Below are 14,989 nucleotides of genomic sequence, written 5' to 3' on the forward strand. Positions count from 1 at the left end.
ATGAATCTTAGACCAGACTCTCACACTAATTGACTTTGTATCCCTGGGCAAGTCACTGAGGTTCAGTTTCCTCAACTGAAAATAAGAAAGGGGAAATTGATTATCTTAAATACTGATAGTCTATGATTCAGTAACAGGAACATCATGTCATTCGGAAGCATACCTCAAAATAATTGTTATGTAGACAGTCATTTTCAGAAATCTGCCTATCTTTATGTTATCCATAACCTCAATATCATATATTAAAAATGTTGGTTATATCAGCAAGTGTCTTCTTTCTAGATTCTTGAAGCTAGACATAGTATGACATAGAAAACAGAATCTTGGTTTTTTGGTCAGGGGATTTAGGTTTTAATTCTGATTCTAAATGTACATTTAGAACAAAATGGAGAGCTTCAAGTACTCCAAAATAAAATAGTAACTCCTTTGTTTGGCATTTGAAATCCTCCATTGTCTGGTTTTCGATCATCTTTTCAGATTGATGACATATCACCTTCTTTCAAGATAGCTATTCCCCCAAACTATTTGCATTTACTTGTGACATTACATTTCTCACCATTACATGCCCCATGCAAAGACAGCTGAGGATAAATTCAGAATGTTTTCCTTTGAATCTTTCATTCCTAGCAATTTGGATCCCATATTCGCTCCTTTGGGGCTTTTCCTGATTCTTCCAAGTTGTTATTGCCCTAGCATGCTCAAATGACTGCTTTGCTTTTGCATATGTTTTATAGTTATCTGTGTTCTTCTTCCTCCCCCAGTAAAATGTTACATCCTAGAAGGCAAAAGCTATTTTTAACTTTATATTCCCAGAATAGTCCTTCTTACTTAGGAAGAATTTAGCTTATACTTGCTGAATCAATTAAATAATAGAAAAAGTTACCCTGATTTTCTATCAGTATTTCCCTTTCTGTTAAAAATGAAATTTTAAAATGTTCCTATTCATGAAAATGAATATCAGAATGATACAATGCAAGTTAAAAAAAGAGTTCAGTACTCTTTGGAAGAAAAATTCTATATATATTTTTTGCAAACTCCAGAATTATCTAAATAAGGATAGCAACATTTTGGAATTAACACCAAACCCAAATTTTGCTCACCTTGTTGGAGTTTGGGAGGCAAGGGGAGGAGTTATTGGGCTGTAGAAGAACAATGGTATTCAATAGGATATCTCTTCATAATGAGAATCTAAGTTTAAATATCATATTTCTAAATGGCATTTGAGACTAACTTCATTCCCTTTGATTGTCTACATAAGTTTTGATTTTGAACATCTCTGTGAAACTCCTAACATTCCTTTGAATGGGAAACTCCTGAGTTCATGCAGAATTCTACTGACAGATGAATTCTGCTTCTCCTTCCCTGCCCATCCTAAAGTTCTCTCTTTATATTGAATTCTCATGGAAAAGATCACATCATTTATTATTGTATACCCCCTTCTGACACTTTTTCTAATATTGCCAAATATTAACAAATTGTTTTTAAGTTTTCTTTTTTAACTTTTTAAAAAAACTTTTAAATTTTTATTGTCATTTTTTAAAAAAATATATTTTTTCATTTTTGGATTTTTAAAATTTCATTGTCATTTATCTCTACTTAGGGATCTATAATATAGCTCTCTGGATTATTCTAATCACAATCAGAGAAATTGGGACTTCTTCATCTATTTGTTTTTTCATATGTGCATATTTAGGCCAAACTCTTGAGAACTTGTAATTTTCATTGAGGAGATGCTGCAGTTATCTGGAATTGTTCAGTCAGCACAATATCATCTACAAACAGACATGTCTGGAGGATATCACCATCTTAGGGATGCATTCTTTGACCTGGTGTCTGTGCTGGATGTCCTCTATCACCGTAGCAAATGCCTTTGCAGAGAAAAGAGCTTCTTGTTGCATGCATAAGACTTAAATATATCATTGGTCAGAAGATCATTGAAAGAGGTTATCTTTGTTAGTAGCTTTCTCCTTGGAAAGTCTTGTGAAATTTACACTGGATTCTATTCATGACATCCATATTGCTTCCGTGTTTTGTTTTTTATCATGCATTTCTTGAGCATCATTCCTCAGACACATTCCAACAAAACCTTTCTGCGTAGATATTTCAACAGAAGAAGAAGAAGAAACTTACCAAAGGTTGAAATTATTGTGAACCTGGTGCTAGTGAAATGTCAATTTTAAAATCCAAAGGGACCCAATTAAAAAGAGAATGGAAAAGACTTCATGCTCTTTTTAGGGAATTCATTCATGCTCACACACATTAAGGTCCATGTGCTTGGGTAATTATGAATGAGAAATAAGCCAACCACCAAATTTCTTACAAATGATAAAATAACATACAATAATTTAAAGATGACAAGAGAGAGCATAAAATCTCATACAATAGCAAAAAAGACCTTATATTTGTTTGTTTTTTAATTTGACCCTTACAACACCCTAATAGGGTAGGTATAACAAAGTAGGAGGAGCTCCATCTATCAAATGTGGCATAGTAGAGATAGGCTAGAAAGTCACCTGAGGCATATACAAGCTTAAAGAAGACTGACAAAGTAGAGAGCATCCAGAATGGAATAACAAGGATGATGAGTAGCCTAGATGACATGACACATGAGGATTGTCTAAAAGAAATGAATAATTCAGTCTGGTGAATAAAAGATGCAGAGGATTTGTAACAGCAGTCATCATGTATTTGAAACTTGTTCTGTTTGACTCCAGAGGCCCAAACCACAAACAAGGCAATAATGAGTTAAAGTTGCAGAGGGATTTGCAATTTGGACAGTTAATATCAAGAAAAGCAAACAAAAAAACTAAACTTCTTAACAATTGGAATTGTCCCAAAATGACAGAGACTCCTTCTGGAGATGATGGATTCTATCACTTCACATGTTTTCAAGAACAGACTGGATGACTGCTGGTCAGGTACATTATACTTGGGTTGCCTTTCAAGTATGAATTAAACTAGGTCATTACCGAGATCCCTTAAGAATCCAAAATCCATTGACTTCATAATTCTGTAAGTGGTGGAATTTGAACCTAGGCATTCTCAGTCCCAGCTTGGCACTATCCTTTTTTTTCCCAGTTTATAAATAATGAAATAAAGGATCAATGTGGTTAAGTGGTTTAGTTGTTTACAGTTAGTGAAAGGGGAGAATTGTTCTCATTACAAGAGAAATAATCAACTCCCTCACTACTCCACTATGCTGAATCTTCACTATCAGAAGAGAAGTAAGAAGAGAGGAGCCAAAAAAGGAAATGATAGTAAAAGAGACTTGCATCAGAAAAAAACATTACATTCAGAATTCTAACTAAACTTATTTTGAGTGGCCTGATATATCAATGTTAGTCTCTGGAGTTATTGTGCTTTGGAAATCTTTTAAATTATGAAGATTTCTCTTTAAAGGACTAGTTGATTTTGTGTCAGAATAGAGATAGATATTCAACAGTCCACAGTCCTGTGGTATCTTCAATGTAGATGTTCCCTTTATTGATACCGATCATAGCCCTCTGGATGTTGGTAGATGTTCTGTTAAGAACATTTTTAGAGTGGAGAGGAGGTGGCGGAAAGGAACGAAAATGTTTCCTTCTGCATCTTGTATCCATCACCTCTCTATCAAGAAGCAGGTAGTAGTGTTAATTACACTAATTTCTCCTAAGGATGTGGATACTTGGTTCACCTTCAGCATCTCTCTTCAGGATGAAATTAAAGATGGAAAAAAATATATGGAGAAACATTGACTGTATCAGTAATATTACAATATAATGCTGTATGATGGTGAAAATACAACATTCAATCTGTTGGTTCATTTTACAAAATTTTATAGTGAGTATTTATTATTCAACAGAATCCTTCTCTGATGCTTACTTATGTTGAGGGGAACCGAGTTAAGGTTGCTAAAGGCTGTGACAACAAAGTATGAGTTCTGGTAGCTACTACACAGGTAGAAAGCCTTTGAGTGGAGGCTGGGGGATGACCAAGATCAGCTAAGTTCAGAAAGTCTACCCAGTGAATATTGTTGTTATGTTTTATTTGTTAGAAATTCATAAAGATCATTTTAGTCCCAGTGGAGTTACAGTGTGTTTCAACGGAGTCGGTGCCAAGTATAGATGAAATTACAAATGGTCAACACACTTGAAGCATGCTGAACAGTTAGTGTTAAATGGCATTACATGCAATATAATTTCATCTTATACTTTGCCATGACTATGCCGTATGCCTGGAATGTTCTTCCTCCTTAACTCAACCTTCTAGAAACTCTGATTTGTTTCAAGACTCAGATAAAGCGCTGCTTTCTACATAAAATCTTTATCCACTGCAATTGGCTAATAAGCTCCCCTCAAAATCTGTCATGTATTTACTTTGTATATTTATGTATCTATATATACATATATAAAAACCTATATATGTATATATAACTACATATAGTTACACATATATATCTATATATACATACCTACATATCTACACATATTAGTTTTATACATATACACATTATCTCCCCAATAGCATGTAAGCTTCTTGAGGAGAGTGTTTCATTTTTATCTTTGTATACCCAGGACCTAGCACCATGCTTGGTACATAGAAGATACATACATGTCAATTTTTAATTTTAATTTGATATTTAATTTCATTTTGATTCTCTCTTATGCAACACCAGAGGGAATCAGTGGCATCAATGAGGAAAACAAATCATGACCACCTTGAAATATTTGAGTATATTATATTTAGATACTCTGATCATCTTTTATAAAGTCAAGTGAATCATATCTTGTGTTTGCAGATGATGTTTTCATGGATTCTTCTTTAGATTTTATGACAGCCGTATTTGAAGATGTGCCCAGTTATCTCTTTCACCCATGATTTTCATTTTATTTCCAGATGTGAAAAAGAGTGGAGAGGAAATCGATGCCACATCCTGTTTAAACCTCCTTCACCATCAGATGTCATGTTCACCCAGAGTGGTAGGTGCCTTTGAATCCATATAATTTACTTAGTCATTGCCTTTTTTTTAGCATCTTTGTTTTTATTGTTGATATTTGATTGGTTGGAATTGTAGATATTTGGACCATCCTGAGCATTGGATTGGCTTTCCTGACAACTCACCTAGCAGTCGCTATCTTCAGTTTCCTTTACAACAGAAAATGGCCAAGAAAGTAAGTGATATCTTCTATCACGAGTTCAACAGAATATTCCATGGTGGCACATAGCACTGGATAATTGCCCAGCTTCTTTGATTTCAGCGGATAAGCTTCCCTTAGCGTATTCTTCTCAAATACCAAGCCATAAAATAAAATCTGGAATTGAAAAGCCAACTAACCTTAATGGACCCCAAACTGGGAACTATGAAACCTGAAAAAGTTATTACAGAACTCTTTGTTCTCTAAATGGTAGGGCATTAAACTTGTCAGTGCTTGTAGACATTCAACACATTTTCTTAGGTGACTGGAATAGAACTGGTGAGAGAACTTGAAAGGTTTGGATCTTCATGAATTCTCTAGGATAAGACTAGGCAACCTTTGGCACTTGAGCCACTGAGAGTTGTTTGATGCTATTACATTATTGGCATCTATCTTTCCTCCCGTATACATTTGCTCGCCTTCATTCTGGTTCCTCTTCTTTATTCTTCTCCTCTTCATCCTCCTTCTCCTATTTCTCTTCCTTCTTCCTCTTGTCCTTTCTTTTTGTCTTCCCCTCTTTTTCTTTTTTCTGTACTTTGGGCTGATCCATTCTAACTAAGGCATTGGTATTAGTTATTCCTACTTGTAACCATTGGAGGTAAAGCAGTAACTGGCCAATATCTTCAGAGAAATCATCTGTGAAAAGATATAACCATAGAACAAATTGAAGGTCAAAGATGAAGAACTTTGGATTGACAGATAGAGACACTGAGGTTCACTGAGGTAATTTGTCCAAGGAAGTAGCTAGTAGCAAGGGGTTCCCTGATTTCCAATGAATTCTTCACGGAGCAAGGGCACATTCTAGGGGAAAGATTAACATTTATGGTGACAATTTATTTCAGAATGATTAAATAAAATTATGAACATTATTGTGTATAAAATACCAAATTTTAAAGGTCCATACTGAGAATTTAGGTTCGGAAATAAGTTTTTTTAAAAAAATTTTCCAGAGTATAATCTGATAGTACACAACCAGATCCCAAAGACTGCACTTCAGAAATTGCAGGGCTGTGGCAGGTAGGCATAATGTGTAGCAAAAGAGGTCTTTCATGGCTTCTGCAGTCGATATTTCTAAAGATATCAGCATTCTATAGATATCAGTATTTAAAGTATAATATATGTACAAACTTTTATAATCCATTGTTGTCCCTAGACAGTACTGGCCCCTGGGGAGGAGGGGCTCATAATTTTTGTGTTTTGTGTGGGTGGAGCTTCTTAACCTCTCTCATACTTTCTTAGAAACCAGGGGTTAATTTAACATTTACAATTGATCCTTCAAAAACATGCTTATAAATCCAAGAGATTTTATCCTTTGATGCTGCCAAAGGTAAATTGGCCCTGGAAACCTGCTTCCTTAGCAAAAATGAAGTAGAATCATCTGGATAAAGCTGATGGGGCACTTTCTTATCAGAGCTAAAGACTGATGAAGAGGAAGGAGAGGGGAGAACCTCATCCTCACCTTGCTCTAACCTGCAGACAATGGCACCTTCTCTGCTGCTGTAGATTCTCTGGTGTTTTCCAAAGGAAAAATTAATCATATGATATTTTAGTCACTCTCCTGAGTGACATTAACCCATCGTAGACAATGGCAAGAGTGTTTGACTCTGAGTCAGGGCAGAACTGAGTTGGGCTCCTCCCTCTAACACTTACTATGTAATGTGACCCTTGAACAAGTCTGAAAACCTCATATAAAATGGTCATAAGAATAACATTCACTTCGTAAGATTCCTGTAGGGGCCGTCGTTTTAGTTTCTTGCATAGAGATTGTTTCATTCTTTGCATTTCTATCCCTGGAGCCTAGTTCAGTTCCTGGCATATAGTGGTCATTGTGTTATTGAGTGGCTGATTAATGAGTCAGTCAGTGCATGGAGAGTACTTTGCAAAACTGAAATAACATTTGTCTCAACTTTAACATAGGACTGTTCTTATTTGTTAATAAAATCAGCAAGGTAAAAGTGTTTTCCTTGTAAGAAGTTTAGTAATAGCTAATATTTTAAAGAATGTTTTTACAAATCATTTACATATATCATTTGATCCTTACAACATCCCTGGAAAGAAGATATTACTATTATCCCCATTTTACAGATGATGAAATTGAGGGAGAAAGTCAATAAGTGATTTGCCAAGTGTCATAGAACTAAAAAGTGTCCAAGTCAGACTTTAAATTCAGGTCTTTTTGTACTCCAAATTTAATAATCAAGTCACTCTACCAACTTAGTTGGCCTGCAGATAAGTAAAGGATGAAGGAATGAATGAATGAAAATTAAAATGAAAAAATAAAGTATGTCTAAGTAAGAGGCTTCTTAAAAAGGTTGGGATTAAAATATCTCAGAAATATCTCAATAGAATATGACAATTGCAGTGTGGTGGTGCCATATAGAAAGTTCTGGATTAGAAAATTGGGGCCCTCAGTTGTGATCCTGGCTCTGTCACTAAAAATAGTGATGTGACTTAGGTCAAATCACCTTATTGAGTGGTTGAACTAAATGATGATGAAGATCTCTTCTAGCAGGTTTGGTAATACATGTAGAATACTAAGTCAGATACTTGTATTGAGTAAGATTCCTTTGTAGAGTGTTGAGTCATAACCCCTCAGTGCTTAAATGATTCATAGCATGTAAATTTCATACCTTGGGAAAGTGAACTCACTCTTTCAGGGAATTGCAGAAACCTTAAATACAATGAATTAATGAATGGATGGATGGACAAGCATTTATTAGGTATTTACTATGTGCCAGTGCTGTGTTAAGTGCAGATGGAAATAGTATCCTACTTGCAAAATACTAAATAAGTGGAAAGGGTGAACTTTTGTCCTGAAAGCACTTAACATAAAGAGAAATATTTAAGTTCAAGGGGAATTTAGCACAAGTTTAATATCAAATTGCCTGGATCCAAAAGGCAATGTGGGGTGTCTCTAAACATAAAGAAGGTAAAGGTTACAGCAGCTATCTTTCTACCATTATGTATCTTATAAAGAACATTAATTAGGCTGATGGTGTATCATATGAAGATGTTCAGTTTCACCATCCTACATCCAAGTCTTGGAACTACTTTATAGATTATATGGGCTAAATCTGCATAAACATTATGTCTAAGTTTTCTTACACAGTTCAAGAAAGAATCAGACCACTTCCAGATTGTAAAACCCTTCTATGTGCTAAAGAGGGTAGAAGGAAAAGCTGTAAAATAAATAGAATACAAGAAAGGCATAATTTGATGTTTTTTATTTCCTGGGGAGAGGTAATTTTTTTTTATTTTAAACTTAAATACAAATTGAGAAAAGAAAGATAGAAAAATAACATTGCCATGTACATAGCAGACCATAAGAGAGGATTCAATATAAAACAATAAATTTCCATTTCAAGAAAATCCATATAATAAATACTACACAATGTTTTCAAAGTTTATCAGCTTTTCTTTGCTTAATTGTTGCTTTTCTTTTATTCTCTTCTGTGTACTTTTAAAATATATATATATCTATATATCTATATATATATATATGTTGATTTATTTTGTGTTTTCAATGTTTATTTCCACAGGATTTTGAGTTTCAAATTTTCTCTCCATCTCTCTTCCCCTCATCCCAAGAGAGAATTTGCATTGTGATTACTTCTTCCCCCAATCTTCCCTCCCTTCTATCACACCCCTCCCTTCTCTTATTGCCATCCCCTCTATTTTCTTGTAGGGCAAGGTAGATTTCTATACCCCATTGCCTGTATATCTTATTTCCCAATTGCATGTTAAAAACAATTTTTAGTATTTGTTTGTAAAACTTTGAGTTCCAACTTGTCTCCCTCCCTCCCTCCGCACCCATCCCCACTTAGAAGGCAAACAATTCAATATAGATTATACATATGTAGTTATGCAAAACACTTCCATAACAATCATATTGTGAAAGACTAACTATATTTCCCTTCATCCTATCCGTCCCCATTTATTTTATTCTCTCTTTTGACCCTATCCTTCCTCAGAAGTATTTACTTCTAATTATCCCTCTCCTCCCAGTTACCCTTCCTTCTATTATCCCTTCCCAATTATTCCATTCCCTCCTACTTTCCTGTAGTGTAACATAGATTCTCATACCAAATTGTATGTATATGCTATTTCCTCCTTAAGCTAAAAGCTTTTTCTTGCCTCTTTTATGTGAGTGATAATTTACCCCATTTTATTTCTCCCTTTCTCCTCCCAATATGTTCCTCTCTCATCCCTAAATTTTATTTTTTTAATGTCATCCCTACTCAACTCACCTTGTGCCCTCTGTCTATGTATATGTATGTAATCCCTCCAATTACCCTAATACTGAGAAAAGTCTCAAGAGTTACAAATATTGTCTTTCCATGTAAGAATGTAAACAGTTCAACTTTAATAAGTCCCTTATGATTTCTCTTTCCTGTTTACCTTTTCAAGCTTCCCTTGATTCTTGTATTTGAAAGTCAAATTTTCTATTCAGCTCTGGTATTTTCATTAGGAATTCTTGAAAGTCCTTTATTTCATTAAATGACCATTTCCCCCCCTGAAGTATTATACTCAGTTTTGCTGGGTAGGTGATTCTTGGTTTTAATCCTAGTTCCTTCTGGAAAATCATATTCCAAGTTCTTTGATCTCTTAATGTAGAAGCTGCTACATCTTGTGTTATCCTGATTGTATTTCCACAATACTCTAATTGTTTATTTCTAGCTGCTTGCAATATTTTCTCCTTGACCTGGGAGCTCTGGAATTTGGTTATAATGTTCCTAGGAGGTTTCTTTTTTGGGATCTCTTTCAAAAGGAAGGCAATTGGTGGATTCTTTCAATATTTATTTTACCCTTTGGTTCTAGACTATCTGGGCCATTTTCTTTGATAATTTTGTGAAAGATGATGTCTAGGCTCTTTTTTGATCATGGTGTTCAGGTAATGCAATAATTTTTAAATTGTGTCTCCTGGATCTATTTTTCCAGGTCACTTGTTTTGCCAATGAAATATTTCACATTGTCTGCTATTTTTTCATTCCTTTGGTTTTCTTTTATAATTTCTTTATTTTTCATGAAGTCATTAGCTTCCATCTTCTCCATTCTAATCTTCAAGAAATTATTTTCTTCAATGAGCATATGGACCTCCTTTTCCATTTAACCATTTATGCCTTTTCAGGCATTCTTCTCCTCATTGGCTTTTTGGATCTCTTTTGCCATTTCAGTTAGTGTATCTTTTAAACTGTCATTTTCTTCAGCATTTTTTTGGGGTCTCTTTTATCAAGTAGTTGACTCATTTTTCATGAGTTTTTTAATTTTTTTCAAATTCTTATTTCTTACATCATTTTCATTTCTCTTCCCAATTTTTGCTCTACTTCACTTACTTGATTTTCAGAATCCTTTTTGAGCTCTTCCATGGCCAGAGACCTTTTCATATTTTTCTTGGAGAACTTTGGCTTTGTTGTCTTCTGTGTGCATATTTTTGTCTTTTTTTTTCACCAAAGTAAGATTCTATCATCTCATTCTTTTTCTGGTTTTTGCTCATTTCTCCAGCTATTTACTGGACTTTTGAGCTCTTTGTCAAGGTAGTTTTCTGCTTCCAGTGGGGGTAGGGGGTGTATTGTCATCTACTTGATCCCCCCACAATCTGTGGTCCTAGAGCTCTGAAGAAACTTGCTGCCACTGGCCCTGCTGCTACTGTGGCTGCTGTAGATTCCTCTGACCTCTCCCTGCTGCTGCCACCCTGGGGCAGGAGTCAGACTACTCTTCTCTCTCACACAGATTCCATAGCTTTTTCCACAGACCTTCCAATTTGTCCTTAGCATTTTGGAGTTGTGAAGTCTAGAAACTACCATAGATGCCAGAGATTCAGTCTCCTAAGACCTGCATAGGTCCATCTGTGCCAGCATGGCCCAAGCTACTCTGCACTCTGCTTCCAGCCCAGCATGACAGATGTTTCCTGTCTACCTTCTAGGCTGTCTTGGGCTGGGGATTTTCTTCACTCCGGATTCTGCACTCCAAAATTTGTTTAGAGTCATTTTTACAGGTATTTGTCTTGGCTTTGGGGGAGAGCTATAGAAAGTCTGTGCTATTACTCTGCCATCTTGTCTCCAACCTCATATAATTTGATTTTTAAAAACTAATATTTGCTATTCTAGTATTTTATTTTATGCACATTCAGTAAGTGGTAGGGGAGGGGTAAGAATCTCAGTTTCCTGAAATAGAAAAAATAATGTAATGGTTGCTGAAACAATTTAAAAAATCCTTGACTAATTTGCTTCTTAAATCTGAGGGCCCATTTGAACTAGCCATTTGTGCCAAATGACCCTCTTCTCCTCTCCCTTCATTTCTTCTGATTGATCTCATATAGAATGAATGACATGGAAAGTGTCCTTTCCACATGAACAGATTTTAATAGTGGTTTTTTGGAGTCATTGCTAATTCGAGGGTAGTTGGCAAAGTCACCAGGGGATGTCATGTTGACCTCCTTCTTCACCCTAATAATGAATCAGGAAACAATGAAACAAGCCTTGGTGTTCACAGGATAATATTGATTTTTTTTTAATCTGAACAAGCATTTTACATTTCAAAGTAATATATTACCCTAGGCACGAAGTCTCCCAGACCTCAAGACTTCCATTAGAGAACTCCCTCAGCTGTTTCCTAAAGCAGGAAGGATAGTTACTTGGTATACCTGCCAAAAGACTTGGCTCTCTTCTGATCCTTGCAGACATCTGGAAGAAATCCAAAGTTTCTCACTATCCTGGGGGGATGGGAGAAGGGGTAGAGGAACATAAAAGACTTGCCTAATTGCCAATTTTTTTTTTAATGAGGAAGATTCCCTCCCCCCCCATAATAGCACCTTTTTACTACTATGTTTCTTAGAGAGGACATTTTGCAAAACCAGCTGTTCTCTACATTGAGAAAATCTGATGTGACAAACATGTTTTAGAATAATGTGTGTATTTTAGAAGTTTTTTGTGCTATATATATATATATGCATATCCTATATATAATGACACAACATGATTATGTACATATTTACATATGTATAATTATGTATATTACATTGTGAATATGTACATAAATATATGTATTATATACATGCAACATACCAATATAATATGCCCACATGTATAAGTACATACATATATGTGTGTGTATATATACACACACATACTGCATACACTAAATGATATGGAATGGAAATTATTTGAGACAAAGGAAACAATTAGATTTGTTATCTTATATAATAATCCTTACAACTTTTTACCTCTTTGAAAATATAATGTTTTATATATGTATATATATATTCCTTTTGTTGCACTCACTTATTTTACATGATATGGCATTGAGAATGCAAGATTATGATGGATATTCTTTAACTCTTTATCATGAAACCATGCTTTTATTGCTTTGGCTATCAAGTAATCCAGTTTTACAAGCCTAGCCTAAATTATAACCCATGGGTTTTCAATGGATTTTAAATTATGAGAATTCCCAGGCTACCGGAGCACTTTAATTTCCACTTCTTGGATAAATTTCTTAGTCATTAATGATATGAGTTGTATCACAAGGTCATATTGAAGCATTCTCACTCCTTTAAAAAAAATTCTATAATTTTAGAACTGAGGTTCTCCATATGTCAGTATATTTATCAGAATTCATCATTTGCTCACTGGAAACTCTGGCCTGCATAGTGGATAGAGCCCTGGGCCTGATGTCAGTAAGGCCAGAACTCAAATCCTACTTCAGGGATTCTTCCTTGCTATGTGACCCTGGTCAAGTTCACTTAACCTCTGTCTTCTTCAGTTTCCTCATCTACAAAGTAAGAACAATAGTAGCACCTACCTCCCACAATTATTAGGATGATTAAATCAGGTAATATTTGAAAAAGGACTTATCACTGTGTCTGATACATAGTAAGCAGACTTAGCAAGTAAGCAGACTTAGAAGCTATTATTATTTTTAATAGTAGTAGTGATGATGGTGATGATAGTGATGATAGAAATTCTTTAAAATATTTTTGGGGAATGGGTATTTTACAATCTGAAGCAGGTACCCAGATCCTACATACTCATCTGGACTTCTGACAGTGATTTTGGCATTGTCTTAAAGGGGAAAAAAAAGCTCAAGGTAGTTTTTACATCAGTAGAAACTATTTTCAATTCTGTGGTTTTCAAGAATAGTGCAATTCCAAGGAAATGTGCAAAAGTCGGAGCCATTTAAGTGTGCACTTCAATGATTAGTAGTCCTCTTGTAGTGGTTATTGGTATGGGGAGTCAAGCATTTAAAGATTATTCAATACCATAATTTTAAAAAAATCAGTCATATTGAATCGTAAGTAAAATTGTATGGAAAACTGAAAAAAAAAACAACAAAGATTTGTTCAATCTTTATTTTTCTAATCTTTGTACTTGTCCTTCCTAAGGAAAACATTTTCTTTAGTTTGCAGTAACAATTGACAGATTTTGTTTCTTTTAAACTGGTCTTATATCTTCATCAAACTTCAGGAATACATATTATATTATCAAACAATCAATATAAATCTGTATTATATCTACTGGGTCCCTCTGAGGGTCTTTGCCTATTTCCTGAGAATTAATTAGACCCTCATATAATTGTTTGTCAGTTTAGTGGTGGGTTGTTTTGCTTTTTCAGTTTTCACTATAATTTCATTTGTGATTCAATATGACTCATACTATTTTTTTTTTTCATTATGGTATTGAATAATCCTTTAATGCTTGATTGCCCCATACCAACAGCCACTACAGCAGAGCTACTAGTGAGCTACTTGAAGCTACTATTGAAGAGTAAACTTAAACACCTATGATTTTTGCAAATTTTCTTGGTGTTACATCAGTTTTGAAAACCACTGAATTCAAAAATGAGGAGTAGAGAGTAAGGGAACTTGTGTGTATGGCAAGAAATCCAGCTCTGAACTACAGACTGAAGATGGGGAAGCCAAATCAAATAGGTTTTATCATTTCAAAGCCATATATTTTGAGTCTGCATAGTATCAGTTGAAAAAAATATGAATGACCATTGCTATCACAAAATGAAACCATTTCAAAAGTATTGCGTGTGCCATGTCATTCACACAACATCCACCATACATGTTATGTAAATACATTGTGACACTCTGGGTATGCCCTCCACTGCTATAGCTGAAAAATATATTGGCCAATGGCCCCCTTTCAACCTTTTCCTTAAATGGTGCTTGAACCAGGTTTCCTAATTCTATTATGTTTGTGTGTATGCCTAGTTCATCTTTCTAATAGACTTACTTGTGTATGTAAATATGTGAGTAGATATATACAGAGACACATGCACACATTTATGGAGCTATTCTAGTTTTACTTTAAACAACGTTTTTTGCAATACAGTTTAAAGCTTGATTTCAGTTGCAATAATTAATATACAAATTTCCAGGAACATATTCATTGTATAAGACAAGATGCCTGTGTGTATGTGTATTTATGTGTATATATGTTTGTATATATGTGTACATGCATGTATACACACATATATATATTTGTAAAATGCATTCACTTAGTTCTGTAAGACTGATAAAGTTCTTTCCTCAAAACATACCTGTCAAGTTGCAAGTGTTGTCCTCATTTGACTGATAAGGGTAAAGTAGCCAAATGATTTTTCCAAGGTAGCATAGTAAATGAAAGTCAAGACTTTGAACATAGATCTCTTATCCCACATACTTCTCTATTTCTCTACCATACTATACTGCCTTGTTGACTTCCAAACAGATTCATCATCCTTTAAAGAAATAAATTTCAGTTGAAAAATATGAAGTCTATTTTACTGCCTCCTCTAATATACCTAATACTTATCACATTCAATTTTGTTTA

General features: G+C 34.7%; 1 protein-coding gene across 4 annotated transcripts in view; it reads left to right on the forward strand.

The window, feature by feature from the left end:
* The window catches only part of MALRD1 (MAM and LDL receptor class A domain containing 1), a 1,140,778-nt gene that overhangs the window by 1,095,322 nt on the left and 30,467 nt on the right, over positions 1 to 14,989 (forward strand). For all 4 annotated transcript variants that reach the window (XR_011976660.1, XM_072651641.1, XM_072651639.1 and 1 more), the window contains 2 exons: positions 4,876 to 4,958; positions 5,054 to 5,150. Coding sequence is in view for 3 of the 4 variants with exons in the window: in XM_072651641.1 (XP_072507742.1) it covers positions 4,876 to 4,958; positions 5,054 to 5,150 (180 nt within the window). In the remaining variant the exon portion in view is untranslated. The remainder of the gene's footprint in view (positions 1 to 4,875; positions 4,959 to 5,053; positions 5,151 to 14,989) is intronic.

Source organism: Notamacropus eugenii, chromosome 3 (genome assembly GCF_028372415.1).
Source record: "Notamacropus eugenii isolate mMacEug1 chromosome 3, mMacEug1.pri_v2, whole genome shotgun sequence".
Taxonomy (NCBI): Eukaryota; Metazoa; Chordata; class Mammalia; order Diprotodontia; family Macropodidae; genus Notamacropus; species Notamacropus eugenii.